The 23,886-nt window shown below is 48.1% G+C and overlaps 1 protein-coding gene across 3 annotated transcripts; it reads right to left on the bottom strand.

Moving 5' to 3' along the window:
* Positions 1–95: 95 nt before the first annotated feature.
* CHRNB4 (cholinergic receptor nicotinic beta 4 subunit) lies at positions 96–23,306 on the bottom strand. Of its 3 annotated transcripts, XM_088829786.1 has the most exons (10): positions 23,223–23,306; positions 22,340–22,480; positions 20,754–20,793; positions 20,559–20,606; positions 17,603–17,672; positions 12,599–12,747; positions 6,364–6,408; positions 6,151–6,260; positions 4,411–5,401; positions 96–1,006 (listed from the first exon to the last, which is right to left on the bottom strand). In XM_088829786.1, the coding sequence occupies exons 6-10, from the start codon at positions 12,710–12,712 to the stop codon at positions 866–868; spliced, it is 1,401 nt and encodes a 466-aa protein (XP_088685912.1). In that variant the 5' UTR covers positions 12,713–12,747; positions 17,603–17,672; positions 20,559–20,606; positions 20,754–20,793; positions 22,340–22,480; positions 23,223–23,306; the 3' UTR covers positions 96–865. The 3 variants fall into 3 exon arrangements, with proteins under 3 accessions (XP_088685912.1, XP_055274007.2, XP_088685911.1); XM_055418032.2 differs by lacking the exons at positions 17,603–17,672; positions 20,559–20,606; positions 20,754–20,793; positions 22,340–22,480; positions 23,223–23,306 and adding an exon at positions 17,149–17,382; XM_088829785.1 differs by lacking the exons at positions 6,364–6,408; positions 17,603–17,672; positions 20,559–20,606; ... (1 more) ...; positions 22,340–22,480; positions 23,223–23,306 and adding an exon at positions 17,149–17,382.
* Positions 23,307–23,886: the final 580 nt, after the last annotated feature.

Below are 23,886 nucleotides of genomic sequence, written 5' to 3'. Positions count from 1 at the left end.
CAGGGCTGGGGAGTGTGGAGACAGCCATTCCTTTCGGGTGGGGAACCATGGAAATGCTCAGAGAGGGTGCAGGAAAGAGGAGTAGGAGCCATGTATTCACTCAACAAACATTTATTGAGCCCCTACTGTGTGCTGAGCTCTGTCCTGTGGGGATACCGCAGTGAACACAAAGGTCTAGGCCCCCGCTCTCATGGAGTTCACATTCTAGGAGGTGAGAGGTGGACGATAAGTGCTCTCATGAGAGCCTTGGGTGCCGAGGGGCACGGGAGGAAGGTGGTGGGGTGACGCAGCTGTGGGGGAGAATGCTTTGGAATGAAGGGCTGGGGGAGGCGACCTTGGACAAATGATGGGGTGGAGCAGAGCCCTGAATGATGCAGTTTCCGGGGCATCCAGAGAAGCAGGTAGAACGTACAGCAAAGGCAGGGGCTCTAAGCTGGGAAGACACTGAAGCACGTGAGGGACTAAAACAAGGCCAATGAACCCGGTGGACGGGTGGAGTGGAGGGAGGTGGAGTGAGAGGCAGGCCGGGATGCAGGTAAGATGCCAATGTTATGCTCATCTTTATCTGCATTGTCTGCTGGGGAAGGAAGACAGGCCAGAATTAAGGTGTCCAAAGACCCTCCTGCCGGGGGTTTCCTGGGGTTCTTCCAAGGCCTTCAGAGAGGACAGCCCAGGCCCCTCATCCATGCCGTGCCCCCCTCCCACCTCCCTCCATGGCTGTGGCTGTTGGATGGGGCTGATGGCTGACAGACTCATTTCTTTAGGGCCTCATCTGCCGTGGCCCAGAAGGAGGCAGCAAACTGTCCGCCTGGCCACTCACAGCATCTCACCCCACATCCTGGGGGCCTCAGACACACGGGGCAGCCTAGGGTTCTTCAGAAGGCGTGTGAGTCTGGAAAAGGGGAGGTAGGAAGAGCCCCACAGTGCCAAGCACACACACAACCACGAACACCCACAGGAACAGCCGGTCCACCACCATGGCCACGTACTTCCAGTCCTCGACGACCTGTGGGCAGACAGAGGGGCTGGTCACAGGGGCCGAGCAGGGGCAGGTCCTGTTTTCACTCTTCCCCCTGAGTCGGGGCCCCACTCTCTGGCCAGGGACCCTGCAGGCCACTTAGTACTTGGAGGGCAGGTTCTGAGTCTAAGGCTGGTCTTCCAGCTGGGAACCTGTGTGCTTCTCGGGTCCTCGTCCACCCTACACACCCCTCTCTCAATCCCCCCATCCTCCATGGCATCATGGGGCCACTGGGAGCTAGGCTGTACATGAAGGTTAGGTGGAAGGGGTTACTGATGCCACATACGCGATTCAAAACCAAACTTGATTACACATAAGTGGGGCAGGACCTGAGGATCACAAGGGCCCTGCTCTCATTTCTACCCTAAGCCCCCTGTCTGAGCTGGCTTCACCCAAAGGAAGACTTGGGGTACACCAAGCTGAGTGGGGGCTGGGCAGCAGGGCCTGCAGGGCAGCTGGAAATCCTGCTGTTTAATTTGCTCAATTCTGTTAACAGCAGATTGTCTGCTAGTTCTCGACTCAAGACCCACTCTTCTAAATCATCTAGTTTTCTCTCCTCCACCCTCCTGCCCTTCCCCCGGCTCCCCGCCCCCACCCCAATGCTCCGTGTGGTTCTTCTCAGATTCAGCTGTAGAATAAAGGATTGGCAGGAATCTGGCTGGCCTCCTGAGGTGCCACTGCAGATGTGCCTGCCTCCCTGGCCTGGGGGAGATACCCCCAGAGAGACCCAGCCTCCTGGTCTTTCTCCCCCACCTCCGCTTTCACAGCCCAGCCTTCTGCATGTGAACTTGATCTGGTGGAGATTGGCTGGATCGGCAAAATTCAGCAGAGGCTCTGGAGCTGGAAATTCGGGCAGCAATGGGCAGGCTGGTGTCAGTGATCCAATTTGCAGAGCCCTGGTCAGCGGTGGGCATTTACCCTCCAGGACGACCCCTGGTCAACCAGTCCCACACCCCCAGCCAAACACAACCGCAGCAGAAACCTCACACTCTTCACTGGGGCTCTTGAGTTTCTTTCTGACAGCCCTAACTGCCAACGACTCTATGTGTACTCGCCTCTCCGCCTCTTTTTATATTTCTGCACTATTTATAGTGACCCGTTAATCACCAGGGAGGGTGAAAGTGCTGAAGATGAGAAGCAGCCCGGGCTGGCTTAGGGGCAAGCAAGCATGCTCTGGAAGGGAAGAAAGCCTCTTTTCTCCAGCTAGGCACGAGAAAGTCGATCAACAAATAAGGCCACCATGTGTCAGTTCAGGGCAAGGCACTGAGAAGGGCAAGAAATGTTAATGACATCAGAAAGGTCTGAGTGCGGAGCTGGGCTCTGCTCTGTGCCAGCTGTGTAACCTTGGGCAAGTCAGTGAGCCTCTCTGGACCTAGTTTTCTCCACTGTAAAATGGGAGTTTGAGTAAATGCCACATCACAGGTTCCTGGGAGAGTTAGCGGTAACGTCTGTCAGGTCCTGGAAGAGCGCCTGATGTGTGGTTGGAGCTCAATGAACACAGGCCATTATGTTATGGTAACCGTGGATCATGCCTGGCTCCTTCCCACAAGATGCTTTTAATTAATTAAGTTAGAAACAGGAGGAGGTCTAGAGAAGGGGCTAGAGGGTGGTGAGACCTTTAGAAGAGAGAGCTCAGAGTGGGGGCCCGGCTCAGCCAGGGGTGCAGGAGACTAGCTTCTCACCCTGCGTCTGCATAGGAACTGGCAGGGATCTGGTTAAAAATGTGGCCCTTGGACTGCCTCCCACAGCAGTCCCGGCTAAGTCAGAACAGGTGGCCCCAAAAGCTGTACTTTGAAAAGTTGCCCAAGTGGTTCCTAATTAGCCAGCAGGGCCCCAAGCTGCATATGAATATTTGGGAGTCAATGAATTAGGTGATGCTGAGCTACTGAATGGTTCCGAACTAAAGCAAGCATAATTCAATCTACTTTTTAGAAAGTGAAATCTGATCATTCTATAGAGCTGTGTGATTCTCAAACTGCACCCACTGGGGATCCGGTGAAAATGCAGCTGCTGACCCACCAGGTCTGGGATGGCGGTGGGAAGACTAGGGGCAGGCAGTTGAGATGCAGACTCTCTAACCAGCTCCCAGGCCAGGCTGGTGCGGCTGGTCCAAGGACCACACTCCGAAGACAAGGGTGTAGAAGAGCTTGTGTCCTATATTCCGCTTGTTAGCAAAGCTTTTTCACAGGGTAATTTTGGAGCTTTTCCACCCTGTTCTTTTCTCTCGGCACTAACTAATGGAATCCCGGAACCGTCCCTTGAGAATAAGGCTGGTGAAAAGGCATTGCAGGAGGCTAAGGACATGGAGATGCCCTCTTTTTCCCCAGGAAAGCTGCATGTTGTGTCATAAAAAAAATCTGTTCCAAGAATCTTATCCGGTAAGGTGTTAAGATGCGAACATTCACAAGACTCTGAAACTTGTTCTCCTGCCCGGTTTGGAAATTTTCTAACCGTTACCATTACATTCTGTGTTTAGCTGTCATAAAATTGTCCTCTGAAACATTACGTGTTCCGTGGAATCGATTGAGATGCCTGAGCTCTAGAACTCATTGCTCTGTCCTGTGAAAGTAAGCTTAACCTCTTCTTTGGAAATCTGTAATTGTCGTCACCCTAGTTGATAATTTATTACCCTGGCAGAAATAATATTTGATGGATAGTTCTACACTCCTAAAAGCTATAAATGTTTGTGTGGCTTCTTCGCAAGCCTGACAAGCATGGGAGCGGAGATCCTGGGTGCCCTGGCCCACCTGTGTCCCTAAAGGCTGCAGAATCATTTTCCAGCCCACAGACAGCCTCCCACTTCCTGCCTGCTTCTCCTCTCTGCTCTGCCCCAGGGCCTCCTCCCGCACCAAAGCTGCTTGCTCCACAGCCAACTGGCAGCACCAGGAAGTGCAGGGGAGTTAATGCCCCAGGGCTAATCGAGCAATGGGGGATGGGAGTGATGGGCAAATACCCTTTTCCCTCCCAGGGGATGATTCTGAGGCATGCTCCCACGCTTCTGCAGGGGGTCTCTGACGCCCCAGAGCCCGTAGCAGTATCCTGCTCACTGATACCCACACTGGCTCTCCTTCTTTCCCTGTCTCACTTTCTCCACTTCCTTAATGTGCTTCGTGGGATCACTTTTCAGAAATAAAAGCTACCTCTGCCTAGGTCCTTATATCAAACTCTGCTTTTGGGGAACCCAAAACAAACTAAAAAGGATCATTGGCACTTCCTTCCTCTCTCTGGATGCACAGAACTAAAATAAAACTCATTTTAGTCTTGGATTTCTTATTCAAGCAAAGAATCTGAGAGCCTTTGTCTCCTGAATTAACTTCAGGAAATGGGAAACTGACTGTAGAGTCCAAACCTCTTCCATTGGGCAGGTGTCGGGGGCTGAGCTAGCAACTTACACTCTGGTCCAGATCGTCACTCTTCATGTGCTGGGCAATGAAGCTGACGCCCTCTAAAGCCTCCTGCACATCCTGCCTGAACTTCCGAGACGACCTCAGCCGGAAATCTCTGGGGATACCCGCTGAGTCTGAGGCCGCTGGAGACTTGGGAGCTGCTAAACCAGGGTTCACAAAGTACATGGAGTTCCCATAGAGGTTGGACGAGCTGGTGGGGCCCACGGCCAAGGTGGTGGTGGTGGAGGCCTCAGACTTGGTCAGGCGAGCCAGGCTGGACTGGGGGACCCTGGAGGGGCTGCTGTCGGGGCGCTTCATGAAGAGGAAGGTGGGGAGCTTGTGTAGGAAGCAGCGCTTGACCCAGGGCGCCATGGTGTGCGTGCTAGGTGAGCGGTGGTGCACATTGAGCACACAGACACTGGTGACGATGGAGAAGGTGACGAGCACCATGGTGAACATGAGGTACTTGCCAATGAGCGGTACGTTGAGGGAGGTGGGCGGCACGATCTTGGAGATGAGCAGCAGGAAGACGGTGAGTGCCAGCAGCACGGAGATGCACAGTGTCATCTTCTCGCCACAGTCAGACGGCAGGTAGAAGACGAGGATGGCCAGGGAGGTGATGAGCACGCAGGGGATGATGAGGTTGATGGTGTAGAAGAGCGGCTTGCGCTTGATGATGAAGTCATAAGTCACGTCCACATAACTGGGGTCCTGCGGGTTCACTGTCCTTCGCCCAGGGAGGGCGACTATGTCCCATTCGCCACTGGGGGTGAAGTCATCCATGCTGGCCGAGGGCGCCTGGAGGACCATGTCAATCTCCGTGTGGTCATATGTCCAGGAGCGGAACTTGAGGGTGCAGTTCTGCTGGTCGAAGGGGAAGTGCTTCACCTCGATCTTGCAGGCGCTCTTGCAGATGGCAGGGGGCAGCCACAAGATGCTGCCATTGGAGCGGACCACCACGTTGGTATAGAGAGACACTTCGTAGGTCCCGTCGGCACTGGGGGCAGGGGCAAGGCATGGAGGAGAACATCATGAAACCCATAGACGACGTCTGACTGTTCTTAGAACTGGCCAAAGAGCCCTGTGGGATTATTTCTCATTAGTCACTCTTCCAAACCCCCATGCTCTCACTGAAAGGCCTGTTTTAATTGGCAATTGCACAGCAGAGAGACATCCTGCCACGAAGCAGCCTAAAGGCTTTATGTAGATGAGCTCATTTAAGCCTCACAATGGTCCAATGAAGTAGGTATTATTAATGTCCCCATTTTACAGATGGGAAACCAAGGTTTAGAGAAGTCAGCTGCCTTCAAGGTCAGAAAACTACTAAGCAGTACTGCTAAGATTTGAAGTCAGGTCTTTCTGTTTTTACACCACCTGCTCATAATCATTTCATGCTTTTGCTGGTACAGCTATGACCTGGGAAGTCTGTTAGCCCCCTCCACCTACCTGAAATATGTATGCATATCAAGTGAGTGCTACAGACAAAGCAACTGACAGTCAAAAAGACGGATGGAACACAGAAAGAGCCCTGGACTTGGGGTCAGAAGGCTGGCCCTGGTGCCAGCAATGCCTGAATCCTGAGATCCTTCCCATCTCCTGGTCTCCAATTCCTCTCTGTAACTGAGGCTGCTGGCTCTGTGCATCTCTAATTCCTCTTGTAGCCTGACAGCCCAGAGGTCTGGGTGAAGCCAAGGAGTGGAGGACCCCCAGGCTTGGCCCTCACCACTGGCCATCCCTCTCACTTACTTGTTGTAAAGCACGATGTCAGGCAGCCAGACGCGATTTGCAGGGATCCTCAGGATGTTCACACCCTCGTAGCGGGAGCTGTTCCAGGCCAGGCGGTAGTCTGTCCATTCCTGAGCAGACAGGCAAGGCCCCGTCACTTGTAGGTCCCTCGCCGCCAAGGGGCAGCCCTGGAGAAAACTTCTCCTCGGGCTGGGGACCCTGCAGGGCACTTACCTGTTTTAGCCAGATGTTGGTGGTCATGATCTGTTCTCGCTCATTCTGGGGAGGGAAATGCAGCTATCAGTTCACCAAGTAGGAGGTGAACAGACCGCACTTTATCAAGCAAGAGGCTGTGAGCTTCAGGGCCATGTGACCAACTGACCTAACATCTGCAAAAGCCTCAGAGGTATTTCATAGCCAGCGTGCCTGAGACAGAGCTCCTTATCTTCACCCAGACCTGGGCTTCCACTGGCATTGCCATCTCAGTGAATGGCACCCCAGCCATACAATTCCACAAGCCAGTAAACCTGGCAGTTGTCCCTGATCCCTGGCTCTCGGATCCATCAGTAAGTCCTGTAGATCAATGGGTCTCCAACCATTTTGGCACCAGGGACCAGTTTTGTGGAAGACAGTTTTTCCATGGACTGAGGTGGGGGGATGGTTTCAGGATGATTCAAGTGCATTACATTTATTGTGCACTTTATTTCTAATCTCAGGATATTCCACCTTGACTTTCGGGTTAGGATCTGTGCTCCTATGAGAGTCTAATGCTCCTGCTGATCTGACCTGAGGCACAGTTCAGGTGGTAATGGGAGTGATGGGGAACAGCTGTAAATACAGATGAGGCTTTGATCGCTCACTCACCGTTCACCTGCTGGGCAGCCCAGTTCCTAATAGGCCACGGTACCAGCCCAGGGGGTTGGGAACCCTACACAAGTCTCAGATTTGCTTGCTTCTCCTCATCTCCTCTGCCACTGTCATCTCTTGCTTCATAGATCCTGCATCTTTTCTGAATTCGAGGTTTGCGGCAACTCTGTGTGGAGCATCTTATTGACAGGTTTTCCAACAGCAGTTGCTTACTTTGTGTATCTATGTCACATTTTGGTAATTTTTGCAACATTTAAAACTTTTTCATTATTATATTTGTTCTGGTGATCTGTGATCAGTGATCTTTGATGTCACTACTACAAAAAAATTACAACTCAGATGATGGTTAGCTTTTTTTTTTAGCAATAAAGCACTTTAAAATTAAATTATGTACATGCATTTTAGACATAATGCTATTGCACACTTAATACAGCACAGTGTAAAAATACCTTTTATATGTACTGGGAAACCAAAAAAATCATGTGACTTAATATTCACTATATTGCGGTGGTCTGAAACCAAACCTGAAGTATCTCCAAGGTGATATGGCAGTTATGCTCTACAGAGTCAATAGGGACCTTCCGGATTTCTTCTCTGCCACACCAAGAATGTGGTCCTCATCTGCATGGTCCACAATGACCACTGCAGCTGCAGCGTTATACCACATTCTAGGCTCTTGAAAAGTAGATGGAAAGAGGAGAGAGAAGATGCATGCCAGTTGTCTTTTCCCCCCCAAATGTCTTGTTTTAATTAGAGTATTTAGACCATTTACATTTAGTGTAGTTACTGATATATTTTAAACCTACCATCTACTTGTTTTCTGTTTATTCCCTTTCTCTCTTTTCTTGCCTTATTTTGGATTAACTATTTTATTATCCATTTCTCCCCTTATTAACGTGACTCTTCTTTTAGTAGTTACTCTGGAGACTGCAAGATGCATATACTTAACCTTTTAGCACCTAATATAAATTAGTAATTTTATCACTTCTAGAACAAGGTAAGAACTTTAGAACATTTCGGCTATACCCTCCTTACTTTGGGGCTATTGTTATGTATTTAATTCTACATATAATAAAAACCTTGCATGATGTATTTTTTGTTTGATACTGTCAATATCAGTTCAAATTCACCCTCATATTACCCTTTCTGTTATGCTTCATTCTTTCCGACATTTCTGTATTTCCATCTGGGATCATTTTTCCTTATGGTTAAAGAACATCCTTTAGTACCGGGTCTTCTTTTATTAAATTCTCTCTCTCTTTTTGTCTTTTAACATCTTTATTTAACCTTCATTTTTAATTTTTTTTTTTTTTTTACTGGTTGCATACATCTAGGTTTGCAGGTTTTTCTTACAGCATTTAAAAAACGTCATTTAATTTTTTGGCTTCCATTTCAGCTGTTTCATTGTTTCTTCTGACTTGTTTCTTCCTGACTGCTTTTAAGATTTTCTTTGTCTTTGGTGGTCAGGAGTTTGTCTATGATGTACCTCGGTAAGATTTTCTTTGTATTTATCCCACATAGGGTTCATAGAGCCTCTTGCACCTTTATCTTAATATCTTTAGTCAGTTTTGGAAAATTCTCAGTCAGTATCACTTCAAATATTGCTTCTGTCTTATTTTTATATCCACTCTTTCAGGAATTCTAGATGCACATGTTAGACCTGACATTTTTATCACATACCATATTATCTTCATTTCTATGTTTTCCTTCCTTTTTTCTATCATTTGTCTAAATATTTTTGATTGACCTCTCTTGCTGTTTATTTTCTTTTCTGCTATGACCAATCTGCTATTAAACCCATCCAATACATTTAAAATTCTCTATCACTTTAAGTTTCTTACACATATTAATGCATGGTATTTTCTTTTTAAGAAAATTTACTTTATTTTTAGTAGTGGTAAAATACATATAACATAAATTTTACCATCATAATGCAAGTCATTTTAAAGTCTATGTCTGATGACTTCAATATCTGAATCATCTGTGTGTATTTCCCTTCTTTTATCTCTTGCTTTTTCTTTTCTTATTTCATCTTGTCTTATTGCTTTCTTAGTAGGTTTTCATCTGACTTTATCTGCCTCCAGGGAGGACCAACTTTGGCTTTATGGCAGGCAGTCAGAGGAAGGGCAAATCATTTTCATTGTCTGTGACTGAGCTGGCTCAAAGCAGGTTTTAGTTTTTGTGAGGGCTGGTCTGTTCTTGACTCATTTTGATTCTTAGGGATGTTCCTTTCAAGGTTCTCACCAAGGCCCCATCTCCTTAGTGGGCCTGCAAGAGTGGCAATGATTCAGCTAGGCTTCCCAACCTCTTAGCCACCACTTTGGATTCAGTTCCCTAGCCCCTTGGCCCAATGTTTGTTTACCAATCATCAAATGAGGGGGAAAGCACCAGAAACTGTCAGGGCCACCTCCTGGGTCCTGGTCCCTCAAATCCTAGCTAAGTTCTCCAAGACCTTCAAACTAACTGTAGGGAGGAGAAGCATTTCTGTCTGGCTTTTCTAAATATTCTTGTGAGAAAGTTAATCCACAACAAGAAACTCTGTCATTAATGGAAGCTGAAAACTTTCATCTGCCTTAAAAAAATTTTTTTAAAGCAGAGGTACAATTTACATACTGCTAAATCACTGCAGATGCTGATTGCAGCCATGAAATTAAAAGACGCTTGCTCCTTGGAAGGAAAGTTATGACCAACCTTGATAGTATATTAAAAAGCAGAGACATTACTTTGCCAACAAAGGTCCGTCTAGTCAAGGCTATGGTTTTTCCCGTGGTCATGTATGGATGTGAGACTTGGACTGTGAAGAAAGCTGATCGCCGAAGGATCGATGCTTTTGAACTGTGGTGTTGGAGAAGACTCTTGAGAGTCCCTTATACTGCAAGGAGATCCAACCAGTCCATTCTAGAGGAGATCAATCCTGGATGTTCATTGGAGGGACTGATGCTAAAGCTGAAACTGCAATACTTTGGCCACCTCATGCAATGAGTTGACTCACTGGAAAAGACTCTGATGCTGGGAAAGGTTGGGGGCGGGAGGAGAAGGGGACGACGGAGAATGAGATGGCTGGATGGCATCACCGACTCTGTGGACATGAGTTTGAGTGAACTCTGGGAGTTGGTGATGGACAGGGAGGCCTGGCATGCTGTGGTTCATGGGGTCGCGGAGAGTCGGACACGGCTGAGCGACTGAACTGAACTGAACTGAAAGGCATAGATCTTAAGAGGTACAGTTTGATCAGTTTTAACAATGCATTATCCAGGTAGCCCACCTCCTTTCAAGCCCATCTCCTATACAACATTTCTATCACCCAGAAAGGCCTCTTGTTCTTTAGTCTTCTGTCCCAGTCCTCTCTGCTTTCGCAGCAGCTGCCTGCCCAAAGACAGCCCCAGCATTCCCAGAGTGCAGTCTCTGAAGGCCTGCTGGCCTTCACGTGGCACAAACTCCCTGTTTGCGCCCTAGAAACTTCTATCTTTAAACTGGTTATGCCCTAACCCTCCCTCCTTGAAAACCAAACCCTGAAATACAGTAGGGAAAGTAAGCCCCCAAACCTCATATCTGTTCCATACACAGCTTTCAGGATTATGACAGCTCACAGAGCTATGCTCACAGATGTGGGGGCTGGAGCCTGTGTGCCCTCCTCTTTCTGGTAACTTCTGTTACTCCACAGAGCAGATCTGGGAGGGGCAGCCTGACCCTGGAAGCGTGGTGAGAGCTGCCTGCCTGTCCTTCCTGACTAGGGCAGCAGCTGGGCTCACCCCATTAAGCAAAAAGCCCTTGGCTGGACAATTACACTCAGACACCAGCCTGGGAGCGGCCTGGCCGGAAGTGGTTATTCCTTCCAGTTGGCCTGCGGAGAGGAGAGGGGCAGGGAGCACAGGCTGTTCACCCCTCCCCCATTGTGGAGCTGCGCTTCCTCCCAGGGCAGGAAGCCAGCCAGTAATTTGGCCAAAGCCTTCGCGAGGGCTATGGGTTGGAGGGGGTGGCTTTGTGGGGCCGACTGGGCTAGGGAGAGAGGCTGGGGATAAGAAGGCAGTTGCTGGACCAGAGGAGGTTCAGCCTTCTTGGCTGGCTCCTTCCCCTTGCCTGGACATAGTACCCTACACACTCTCCATATGAATGCTCCTCTCAGAGCTGCTTTCAGACGCAGGGTTCCAAACCAGTGCATGGGGATGTGGAAAGGGCCACAGGGAAGATTAACAATGGGCCACGGTTTTCTCAGGCACCCCCGACTCAGAGACAGCAGAGGGGAGAGAGGGAGCTCCTCGTACCTCAGCCTTCCCCAGTACCCCCACCCAGGTCCCGCATCTACACATGACAACCCAACTTGTGGACTCTATAATCCACTCTTCATTTCCACACCCACAGTGACTACCCTCATTTATCCAGACCCTCACCCAGCTGGCTAGACCAAGGCAGCAGCTGACTCTGGCCCTGTCCCTACACCTGGGCCTCTGTACCCATCAGTTTCTGTACCCTGATTCCTATTTCCCTCTGATAGGTAGGGGATATGTGAGGTCATCTGTTCAACAGACCAGGGGAGATGATAGGGTAGAAGGAGGAGACGCTAATGGCCATGTTGGAGGCCTATCTGTCTGTGGCAGGCCTGTTGGCCGCCTACTCAGTGGTCATTCCACCCTTCCAACTTCTTTGTTAATAAAACTATGGCTTTGTTAGATATTGCATACTCATGAACTTCATGGGCCCTTCCCTGGCCTCCTAGCCACGTACTTTATTATATATTCAGCTGTGCCAGGTCTCAGTTGCATCACACAGGATCTTCGATCTTCACTGCAACATGCGAGATCCTTAGTTGCAGCATGCAGGATCTAGTTCCCTGACCTGGGGTGGAACTCAGGCGCCCTGCATTGGGAGCATGGAGTCTTAGCTCACCAGGCAAGTCCCACCACATATTATTAAGTCTTAGCTAACCGTGGTAATTCCATTCCTCCAGCCAATAATCAGTGAAAGTTTAGGCATGAGCTGTAGCCCTGGCCACTGGGATGCCCAGAGGTGGGGAGGTCTCTGGGAAAGTCTTCCTCATACTCAAAAAGGTACCCAGAAAAAGATTTGCCATTTCCTGCCACAGATATTGTCACACGAAGATTTTATGTTTAGAACCATGGCCGCCATCTTATGATCATGGTGGGGGTGGGGGTGGGCAGGAAACAAGAGAATGACAGAGTCCTGACATCATTGCCAACAACCTAGAATCCTGACATCACTGAATTACTGCATTAACCAACACTGAAACGACTGGCCAGATCTCTTGTTAATGTGATATAACAGATGTCCTTATTGTTTTAGCCACTCATAGTTGGATGCTTTGTTGATCATCCAACTATGCTTGAAGCCAAAGCACTGTAATTGGTATTGGGGTCATGGATGTGCAGGTGGCTCCAAAGTGTGGAACAAGAGTGCACAAAATGGGCAAGACCTCTCTAGCAAAGAAAAGAGCAAGTGCAAAGGCGCAGACAGCAGTTTGGGAAAGAAAAATAGTAACAGAGACCGAGTCAGGGGTCTCAAAGTTTAGGCAAATTCCTTAATTTTCACATATGGAAAAAGATCACATGAATAACCTTGGGGCACATCTGCCCCCTGTACCTACCACGCTGATGAGCTGGGCCAGGGAGAGCTGCAGCTGGATGGAGATGAGCTGGGAGGAGCTGGTGGCTGGGCGGATCAAGTTGTTGTAGCGGGTTTTGTTCAGAAGGTCGTCCATGAGCTTCTCCTCTGCATTGGCCACACGGCAGTCCCCTGGGAAAACACAGAGTCAGATCTGCAGGATCCTCATCCAACTGATGGTAAGGAAAGGGAAAGTTGCAAAGGCCAGAGAACACAGGTGCCCTCAGGGCTGGTCAGAGCAGCTAAGATGCTGCCAGGCCTGCCTCTCCTTGGGGTCTTCCAATTATATCTGTCCAAGACAGAGCTCGGCTCTCTCCCCCCTTGCTCTACATCGTCCTCTTTCTGTTCCCTCTGACAGTGAATGGCACCTGGGTATCTATTTCTGACCCCTCTCTTGGTTCATCCAAGTGGCCACCCGGTTCTGTCCCTTCCACTTTCCAAGTCACTCAGTCCGTCCTCCCTTCTCCATCCCTCCAGCCCTGATCCTGGCTCACCACCCTGCCCCCGGGCTCTTCCAGGGAGACCTCTTTGCTGGTCTCCCCATCCCAACTCTGCCCCTGCTGCCATGTCCCATCAGTACCAGAGTGGACTTCCTACAGCTACTGGATCAGAGCCCATCCCTGTCCATAACCTCTCAGAGCTGTAGGCAGAGTTCACATCTCTATGTTTCAGCTTGGCATCCAGAGTCCTTCTCCCCTGGCACCAGCATTACTTCCTCAACCTGATCTTTTCTTACCTCTCCACCTCAATGCCCAGATGCTCTATATTTCAGCCTTATAGACTGTCTTCATTTCCCCATGTGACCTTCACTGTCTCACTTCTAAGTCTCCCAGTGCACTCTTCTGCCAGAACAGCCACCAGCCGTCCAATATCTGAGTGTCTTTCTTATGCCAGGCACTGCGTTATGTGCTGGGTATAACAGCCAGCAAAGACCCAGAAATGGCTCCTGCCCTCAGAGAGCCTCCCGTGTAGTGGAGGAGAGACATTACTCAAATGTGAATTTGTGTTCAGAGCTGGTGAGATGGTGATGCTTTCACTAAAAGATAAAAGGCCTGGGCCAGGGGGCAGTTTCCTGGGTTCAGACTCTGCCCTAAAGAGAGCAAAGTGTCTTTGAGACACCAAATGAAGGGGTCCAACTAGCAGTTGGCTCCTGGTCTGGAGCTTAAAGGAGGGGTCTGGGCTCAGAACCATATATGAGACCCAGCAAAGGCAGCCTCCTGCAAGGAGCTTGACGTGGTTGTGAGCCCCACTGAATGCTCACAGCCCCAGAGCTGCCCTTTCTCACATCCCAGATCTCTTGTCACATGGCATCTGGGTCTTTGTCCCGTCTCCCTCACATGTCTGGGAATGAAGGTGAGGTTCAGGAACTCCATCATGTTCACTCTGGTGACTTCAGTTAAGGGGAGGTGGGGGAGGGACCTTGGAAAGAAGGAGCCTCCCAGGAAAGTCAAGGACACCTGAGCAGGAGATCCCAGGGATAAGGGAAGAGATGAGGGTGTACAGAGGAAATAGTGGGCAGCAAGAAAGATGGGGAAAGGATGAGGGAATAAGCAAGGCTGAGGAGGTGGGGTGGGTCTGCTGGCTCAGCAGGCCCCGCACTGGGATTACATCTCTGGATGTGGCCAGAGGACCCCAAGTGTGAACTGCCCAACAGAGCAAGTCTGAGGTGGACTCCTGGGTGGGAGCTGGGCTGGATGCAAGACCACAGAGGGCAGCTACCACCCTGCCTGCTCCACGTACTTTCCAACTCGTTGCCTATCTGGAGCAGATGCAATATTTAGTGCCTGTGAAAGATGCTCCCAGCGCACCTGCTGCCCACTGTCCCTCCCCCAAACTACCCCAGGCTGCCCAGAGGGTCCTGTGGATGCCTGGCCTACATTCTGAGCTCTGCCTCTCACAACCTGGACCCCCTCCCAGAGGCCAGCTCCTGGAAGCCAGTCTGTAGCCCCCCGAGTTGACCCACTATTTCAGCAGGGTATGACTTGCCTAAGTCCATCTGGCATGTCTGGGACAGCTCAGGTCAGAATCTGTAGCTCCTGGCCCCCACCCCTGAAGGGCTGGATTCCACATCTCTGCAGCCCCAGGAGGCTGGTTTACCTGGGTATCTAAGAGGCCAGGACTGCTCTGCAGGCTGTGGGAGCCCGTGTTCCAGCTCTGAGCCCCCTGGGAGGCTCAGGTTGCTCACCTTTGGGGCTGTCCTGCCTCTCAGGCTTTCGGTTGGCCCCCAGGGACCCCTTCCCATCTTGAGGACCAGCTGTGGGCTCCAGAGAAAGCGGTTCCAAAAACCTTAGACCACTTATCCCACTCTTTATTTCCTATCTGGGGAAACTGAGACCAGAGAGGGGGAGGAACTTACTCAAGGAGCCCCAGCAAGTCAGAAGCAGAGCCAGGTCTAGGAAGCTCTTTCAGGTAGAGCCCCCCTCCCACCCCAATCCCCAACCCCTGGGTCTTCTATCACACCTTTGAGGAGCCTGTCCCTGCAGAAGCCATGGAGGGGTCCAGAACCGAGTGTATACTCATGCCGGTGCCTGCATTTGTACTGTACATGTGCATGGTGCGGGGTGGGGGTGGGGGGGCAGCAAAGGTCGGCGGTGGGGGGGGCAGTTCAAACAATACATGTTTAGGCTTTTCAATCTGCTGCTTTATGCCTGTGAGGCCTGCCAGGTTTAAAAGACAAGGAACAGGCCTCTCACTCCCAGATGACAGGGGTGGACCAGAAGAGGTGAAAGCATCCCAGACACAGTAGGGGGTCACCTCCAAGCCCTGGGGCCGGCAGAGATACACAAAGAGGCCACCACTAGGGGTCAGTCATGACCCAGTGATTCTGAGGAGGAGTGGGCCCGACCTGCCTCTGTCCAGGGCCTTGTCTTCCTAGGCCTTCTCTGCAGGTCATTAACAGTCTGAGAGGGGTGACAGTCTGCGAGGAAGCCATGGCTGGAATTCTAAGCTGGTGAGTGTGTGTAGTTTGAAAAAGCAGAGCTTATCATAAAAGCTATATTGGAAAAATGGAAAGGCAATAGATATTGGTTTGTAATACAAGGCCCATACCTATTGGGGCTTCCCTGGTGGCTCAGACAGTAAAGAATCTGCCTGCATTGCAGGAGACCCAGGTTCCATCCCTGGGTCAGGAAGATCCCCTGGAGAAGGGAATGGCTACCCACTCCAGTATTCTTGCCCGGAGAATTCCATGGACAGAGTATTCTATCAGTCTACAGTCCATGGGTTGCTAACCCTTTCTTCTTTTCACAAACCACAGAAAGTGAAGGGTCACTTTCATAGAATCTTGACAAGTGGGCATCTGAAAGGCAGAATAATTTTCAGTTGGGGATGTTTGTCCTTAACAGAGGAAGTGAACAAGAGATTTGCATTTATTAAAAGGCAGCTATGGATTTTTTTCCCCCCAAAATTGAGGGTTTTAGCTTTTACAAAGAGCTCATGATATATTACCCATAGCTTCTCCAATCATGTGTAAGAATCACCAGTATGCTTGTATAAATGCAGATTCCTGGGCTCCATTTCCAGATAGTCTGACCCTATGAGCCTAGGATGGAGCCCCGGGATGTGTCCTGGGCATTTCTGATGCAGGTGGCCCTAGTACCATATTTAAAAAACATTGCAACTGACAAACTTGAGTCCCCAAGTATGTAGTCAGGGCATATCATACCCATAGAACAGACAGGGAAACGGAGGCCCAGAGAGGGTCAGTGAGCAATGGTGACAGAGCCAGGACACACACGTGGAGTGCAGACATCGCCTCTGGTGAGAGTGCCACTTCCCAACAGGAGCCTTGCATGGCCCCCGTCCTCTTCCAACACCCCCTGGTATGTCCCTGTCCAAGAAAGATACAGCCCTGGTCCTCTGGGCTGACTAGAGCAGGAAGGACAAGCTTGGGCTGGAGGGCAGGAACTGAGAGTCCTTGGAACACAGATGGGGAGACTGAGGCCCAGAGCAGGCAATCCTCACCATACCTGGACTCTGCTAAGGAAGAGCTGACTGAGTTTCCCTTCGAGGTAGAGTCTGCAGGTTACTGAGTGGCAGGCCCCACTTCACCAGCCCTGCACTCAGCCAAGCTGGCTGTCCCAACGGCCAACCCCTAGGGGGTGGGTGACCAGAGGCAGAGGTGCCAACAAAGTGCGTTTCCTAGGAGATCCACCCCCAAACACACCTGGACTGGCAAGTTGAGAACCATCCCCACCTCCCCACCCCCAGGCTAAATTTCGCCGTCTCTACAATAGCGCTGGGATTGAGCACACCTTCCTGTCCACTCAGCCCCGCTACCCAGCCCAAAGGCGCTCGATTCGGAGGGTGGCCCCGGTGCCACGCAGAGGACCCCAAACCTCGCAGACCCATTCATCCTGCCCCTCCCCTACTGCTGGAGAGTGGGCTTAGCCCCGCCCACGCCCCCACGTCGGGGACAGTCTCGGGCCACTCCCCCGGGTGCTAAGCACCCCTCCTTCCCTCCCACCTATAGCCTGTTTTGCCCGGCTCTGCCAGTCTCAGGCGCCCCTCCCTCCTACCCCGAAAAGAACTCACCTCGACCGTAAAGAGCAGCCAGGGAGAAAAGGAGCAGAGGGAGAGCGCTTCTCATGACGGGAGGGGGCTGGAGGGGTAGCCAAGGCGAGTTCAGCGGTCGGACCGCCCGGGCACCGGCAGCCTCGAGCAGGCTAGTGAGAGCGGGTGCCCGCGGCCTCGGAGGTATGAAGTGGCGATGCGCAGGGCGCTAGGACCCCGCGGAGAGCCCCGCCGAACCCCGCTGGGGGCAGCGGCTGTGAGCTACGCCCACTCGGGAATGGGCGGGGCCGACACCAAGCGGGCGCCACTGGCTCTTCGGAGCCAACCTCCTGGGGTCGTCACCCTGGGGCTGACCTTGGTACTTCCAGACCTACTCAGGCCTCCCACTTTCCCTAAAGGGAGGCTGGCAGAACAGCGCCTGCACCCTTTGTACAACTGGGGAGACTGAGGCTGACCCTGGCTCTCGCTCTCTTACCTTTGCGAAAAGTGGTTGTCCTCTAGCCGGCAGTTCTCTAGGATTTGCCTGCAGTCAGGACTCAGGAGGTCTTACAAAAAAAAAAAAAAAAAATTCTCTATTGGGCTTTAAAAAAAAACAACTATATGAAGAAGAAACATAATAAAGTCAAGATTCTGATAAAAAAAAAAAAAAACAAGCCTCTGATAATATTATATTGGTTGGTTTTGCCATACATTGACATGAATCCGCCCCGGGTGTACATGCGTTCCCCCTCCCGAACCCCCCTCCCACCTCCCTCCTCCCCTTATGCTCCCTCTGGGTCATCCCTGCATACCAGCCCCGAGCATCCTGTAACATGCATCGACCCTGAACTGGAGATTTGTTTCACATATGATAATATACATGTTTCAATGCCATTCTCCCAAACCATCCCACCCTCACCCTCTCCCACAGAGTCCCAAAGACTGTTTTATACATCTGTGTCTCTTTTGCTGTCTCATTTACAGGGTTATCATTTTCATCTTTCTAAATTCCATATATAATATCACCTTTATTGATTGAAGGCTTTTGATTTTTTCAAAATCACATGAACCCAACCTGTATTTCAGGTGTATTTAGTGATCACTACTGTTCATTTTAGAAAAATTATTTATGCCTAGAATAATCAAGCCACAGTGGTTAAGTTCCATCTTTAAAAATAGTATATGTAATAAATATACTCTAGAATACCTATGAATTTTTGCCTAGCTAAAACATTTATGACATTTTGATTCTACTTATTTGACTTAGTATGAACAGAATGCTAGATTTCTAATCAAAGAAATAGGTATGCAACAACAAAGGTACAGCACAGGGAACTGTAGTCAATATCTTGTAATAATCTACAATGGAAAATAATATGAAAAATAATATATGTGTATATGTATAACTGAATCACCTTGCTGCGCACCTGAAATATTATAAGTCAACTCTACTTCAATAAAATAGCCATATCAAGAAGAAGAAGAAAAAAAGGAGGTCTTATAGAAAAAGATCTCCAGTCTGTGCCCATGGGGTTTGCCGAAAGCAAGGAGCACTGCAAGGAGTGGGGGATAAACCTGGTGGTGTGGGGCGCAGCTGGGAAAGGGTGCCTAGGGAGAGTGTGTGGATTTGGGGAGGGCTTGGACTGCAAGGAGATCCAACCAGTCCATTCTAAAGGAGATCAGTCCTGGGTGTTCATTGAAAGGACTGATGCTAAAGTTGAAACTCCAATACTTTGGCCACCTCATGCGAAGAGTTGACTCACTGGAAAAGACTCTGATGCTGGGAGGGATTGGGGGCGGGAGGAGAAGGGGACGACAGAGAATGAGATGGCTGGATGGCATCACCGACTCGATGGACATGAGTTTGAGTGAACTCCAGGAGTTGGTGATGGACAGGGAGGCCTGGTGTGCTGTGATTCATGGGGTCGCAAAGAGTCGGACACGACTGAGCGACTGAACTGAACTGAACTGAATGGCTTGGAGAATGTAGGATTGAGTGCATTCTCTTCTCCAACCTGTAGCAATAAATAAATGAAGTATTGGGTTGGCCAAAAAGTTTGGGTTTTTCTGTAAGATGTTATGGGAAGAGTGGAACAAACTTTTTGGCCTAGTCAATGTATAAAGCAAACAAAAAGACATAACCAGGCTGAAAATAAGATCTCCATGAACCAACTTTGGGAGGGGGGGAGAAGCAAAGTAATGGGGGCGCTGAAATTGGGAGCCAACTGGGCTCTGGAAGTCAAAGGCAGTGGCAGGTGCTTAGGGATAGAAGGGGACTAAAAGATTCTTGGTTGGAAGCTGGGGGCTTGGTTGTATCCCAGTCCCTGAAAGATGCTGGAGAGGGACACTGCTGCTGATCTGTTGTCTGAGGCCTTAGCTCATAGTATGTGTATCACCTCTCATACACCACAGCACAGGAGCTTGAAAATGCCATGGGACTTGGAGGCATCTGCAAAGCCTTAAGTTAGGTGAGCAACGGTGGGAGGGTGGGAAGGGAGAGAGAGAGGGAGAGGATACATTATTCATTCAAACTAGCCTAACCTGTGCTGGAACGTAAGTGAAGTGCTCAGAGAATGATGGGGAAAGGGTTCCACTGACCAGATCTGGGACCATTTTAGCATTAAAATAAATAATGATAATGATGAATATTCATTCAGTAAAATGAGCAAATTTAAGATTATATTGTAGTAAATAAGTGATGAAAGTTTGATGATAAATGAGGAAGTTATAGTTTCAAAATACCTCCCCACAAAACTTTTATTAATTATAAGAGGGTAAAAAACCAGTCCATTCTGAAGGAGATCGATCCTGGGTGTTCATTGGAAGGACTGATGCTAAAGCTGAAACGCCAATACTTTGGCCACCTCATGTGAAGAGTTGACTCACTGGAAAAGACTCTGGTGCTGGGAGGGATTGGGGGCGGGAGGAGACAGGGACGACAGAGAATGAGATGGCTGGATGGCATCACCAACTCAATGGACATGAGTTTGAGTGAACTCCGGGAGTTGGTGATGGACAGGGAGGCCTGGCGTGCTGTGATTCATGGGGTCTCAAAGAGTCAGACATGACTGAGCGACTGAACTGAACTGAACTGAACTGAAAAGAGTTGTCAGAGGAGAAACTTTGCAGATATGTGGTAGGTTGAATAATGACCCCCAAAGATGTCCACATCCCTATTTTGGAACCTGTGGATATCACTTTCTATGGTGGAAGAAACTTTGCTTGTGTGATTAAATTAAAGGTCTTGGGATGAGAGATTCTCCTAGTGGGACTGATGCAGTAACAGAGGTCCTTATAAGGGGAAGCAGGGAATCAGAGAATGTATGTGAAAATGGAAGCAGAGATTGGAGTGATGTAGATATGAGCTAACAAATACCAAGCCTCCAGAACTGGAAGAGGCAAGGTACAGATTCTCCTTTGGAAATTCCACAAGGAGTTAGGTCTTCCAATACCTTGATATTAGCCCCATAAGACTGATATTGGACTTCTGATCTTCAGACCTGTAAGAGAAAAAAAAATTATGTTGTTTCAAGCCACTGCATTTGTGGTAATTTGTTACAGTAACTTTTGGAAACCAATATAATACCTCAACCAAGTGTTCAAAATTAACATCCTGAATAATGGAGCAGATAAAAATTGTACATTACCTGATAGGTTCCAATGCACAGGATTGCTTCTCTGATATTCCTGCAAAAGATGTATGACTTGAATCTAGTCATGAGGATGCATCAGGCAAACCCAGATTAAGGGATATTCTGTAAAATAACTGATCTGTAATCTTCAGAAGTATCAAGGTTGTGAAAGTCAAGGAGAGACTGAGGAGCTATTTCAGATAGAAGGAGACTCAAGTGACATCACAGCTAAATGCAACATGTGATTCTGAAATGGATCCTTTTGCTATACAGGACTTTATGGGAACAACTGGCAAAATACGAATGGGGTCTGGGGATGAGATAATAATGCTACATCAGTGTTAATTTCTTGATATTGATGATTATATGTTGGCTATATCTACAAAGATATCTTTGTAAATAGTGCACATGAAAGTGTCAGAAGCTTATGTTGTAAATGTAATCAAAATGATGCAAGGGGAAAAAGTTCTTTGTATGATACTTGCAACTTTTCTTTAAATTCGAGATTAAAAAAAAAAAAGCAAAGTGAGCTAACAAACCGAGATTTGAAAACTTAAGCAATCAAAAGCTGCTGCTGCTGCTAAATCACTTCAGTCATGTCCGACTCTGTGCGACCCCATAGACGGCAGCCCACCAGGCTCCCCCATCCCTGGGATTCTCCAGGCAAGAACACTGGAGTGGGTTGCCATTTCCTTCTCCAATGCATGAAAGGGAAAAGGGAAAGTGAAGTCACTCAGTCGTGTCAGACTCTTAGCGATCCCATGGACTGTAGCCCACCAGGCTCCTCTGTCCATGGGATTTTCCAGCAAGAGTACTGGAGTGGGGTGCCATTGCCTTCTCAAAATCAAAGGCTAAGAAAGTCAATAAAATATGTTGGTGAATTGACTCCAGATAAAATAAATTTTTATAGACATATGACAAATAATTTTTAGGAAGAAAAGAAAAAGAAGAAAAGCTATCCAATTTATTTGTCGAGGATAGTATAATTGTGGTACTAAACCAGACAAAGAGTTACAGAGAATTATAGGCCAATATGATTTATGGGTATTTTTCACAGGGAGATGGCATGGGTTAGTGGTTAGTGCGTGGCCTCTGGAGCCAAGCAGTCTGGATTTATATTCTGGTGTCACTACTAATATTCTCTGTGAACTTGGGGAAGTGACTTAACTTCTCTGTGTCTCAGTTCTCTCATATTTCAGAGGAGGAAATAACCTTCAAAACAATAGGCCTTCTAGGATGAAATGAAATAATTCATGTGAAATGCCTTAATGGTGCTTGGAACACAGAAAGCACCTAATAAATGTTAGCTTCTATTAGTTTTCATGAATGTAGATTCAAAACTTCTAAATAAAATAATACCAAGTTGAAAACAGCAGTGTACACACACAAAAATATTGTGTCATGGCAAAGCAGGGTTTATTCCAAGAACCCAAGAGTGAGTCAACATTAGATAACTCACTAATGTAATAAACTCCCCTAACAGATTACTCATGCAATGCAAACTATTAGCAAACTAGCTTCCTTAACCTAATAAACATGTAGCACTGATCAGACTTAATGGTAAAACTTTAAAAGCAATTTCCATCAAAGTCAAGACTTACACAAGGATGTCTTCTATCATGGTTTCTATTCAGCACTATATTGGAGGGCCTACACCTTCTTGTGGCAGCTTAAATTATGTGAAATTGCCTTTTTTTTTTTTTAGGTCACAGGCTGCCCAACAGCAGCCTATATGATTCAACCTATAAAAGGAAGAAATAAATAGCATTTAAGAATTGGAAAAGAAAACTACCTATATGTGCAGACAATGTGATTGTCTATGCAGAAAATCTATGAGAACATACAGATAAGTTATTAAAACTAGTAAGAGAGTAAGTTTACTAAATTAAAGATCAACTTTTAAAAAATTATTAGCATTTGTGTACCAAATTATAACATCTATAGAAGAAGAGATTCTATTTACAACAGCAACAAAAATCTGAAAAGGCATCAAGCAAAAGATACACAAGAACTTTCATGTAGAATATTATGTTATAAAAATTACTCCAGGACTTGAAAAACTGACTAAATGGAAATATATAACATGTTTATGAATGTAAGGACTCAAATTATAAAATGGAAATACTAATATTTATGAACAGGAGGACCTCATGGACAGAGGAACCTGGTATATTATATTACTTATTACTATATTAAACTATAAATTTGATGTGATTCTCACATAAATCCCAATAGAATTTTTCTTGGAACTTACTGGGTCCAAGTAGAAATCAAGGGACCAAGAATAGCATGGTGAACACCACTGGTGCCCTGCCTCTACCCTTCAGCATCACAAACCCCATACATGCCAGGAAGTTGATGCCTCCAAGAGCAACATTAATGTATTAATCATGCCTTTTTATTTGACATCTAAGGCTTTGCTGATCCTGTAGAGACTCCCCCTTCCAGGGCTTAGTCAATTTCTAGAAATAATAAAGAACTTACCTGCCAGTGCAACTTTCATATGCATACCAACTCTCTAAAGCCCACAGCCCTGAACTAACTCCTTATCAGGCTCTTAAACTCAAGTCCACCATCCATCTGGCCTAATCATCCTAGAGCCAAGTACTTGACAACTGCAGATAGCTGATATGCCCCAGAGGCCACTGTAATTATTCAAACTAGCCAATCCTAAGCCTGCTTATCTTGCCTTGCTTTTCCTGCAGAAACCACAACAAAGGCTCGTGCCATTTCCCCTCACTCCCTCTGCCTCCTGACTAATCTTGGGACTTTGCAGGGTGGCCCTGGATGGCCTGTCATGCCTCCTGTGTCTAGGGATCTGGGTATGATTTGAAAACTTCTTCTTTTATGACAGTCATTTCCATGTCTGTGTGTCTTACTATACCTAATCAAAACAAATCCTGGATACATTTTTAAAATAGTCAATGAGGAATGAGAGTTACTGTATAAACAATCCAGTTTCTTTGCCCGCGTGTTGGAATAACTCTAAAGTGCCCAGTGAGACTGAGCTCAGGTGGCCTTCCAGCTTGTTCATTAATGCACCTCCATTAACTTTCTTCCCTTATACCTGGCTTCCCCACTGTCTTACCTGTTCTTCCTGTGACTGCTCACTAAAGAAAATCCTTGCAGCCAAATCCTTGTCTCAGAC

The sequence above is a fragment of the Moschus berezovskii genome, chromosome 21, assembly GCF_049115385.1.
Source record: "Moschus berezovskii isolate FMDL1 chromosome 21, NW_MosBer_1.0, whole genome shotgun sequence".
Lineage (NCBI taxonomy): Eukaryota > Metazoa > Chordata > Mammalia > Artiodactyla > Moschidae > Moschus > Moschus berezovskii.
This window is presented reverse-complemented; position numbering and strand designations above follow the sequence as displayed.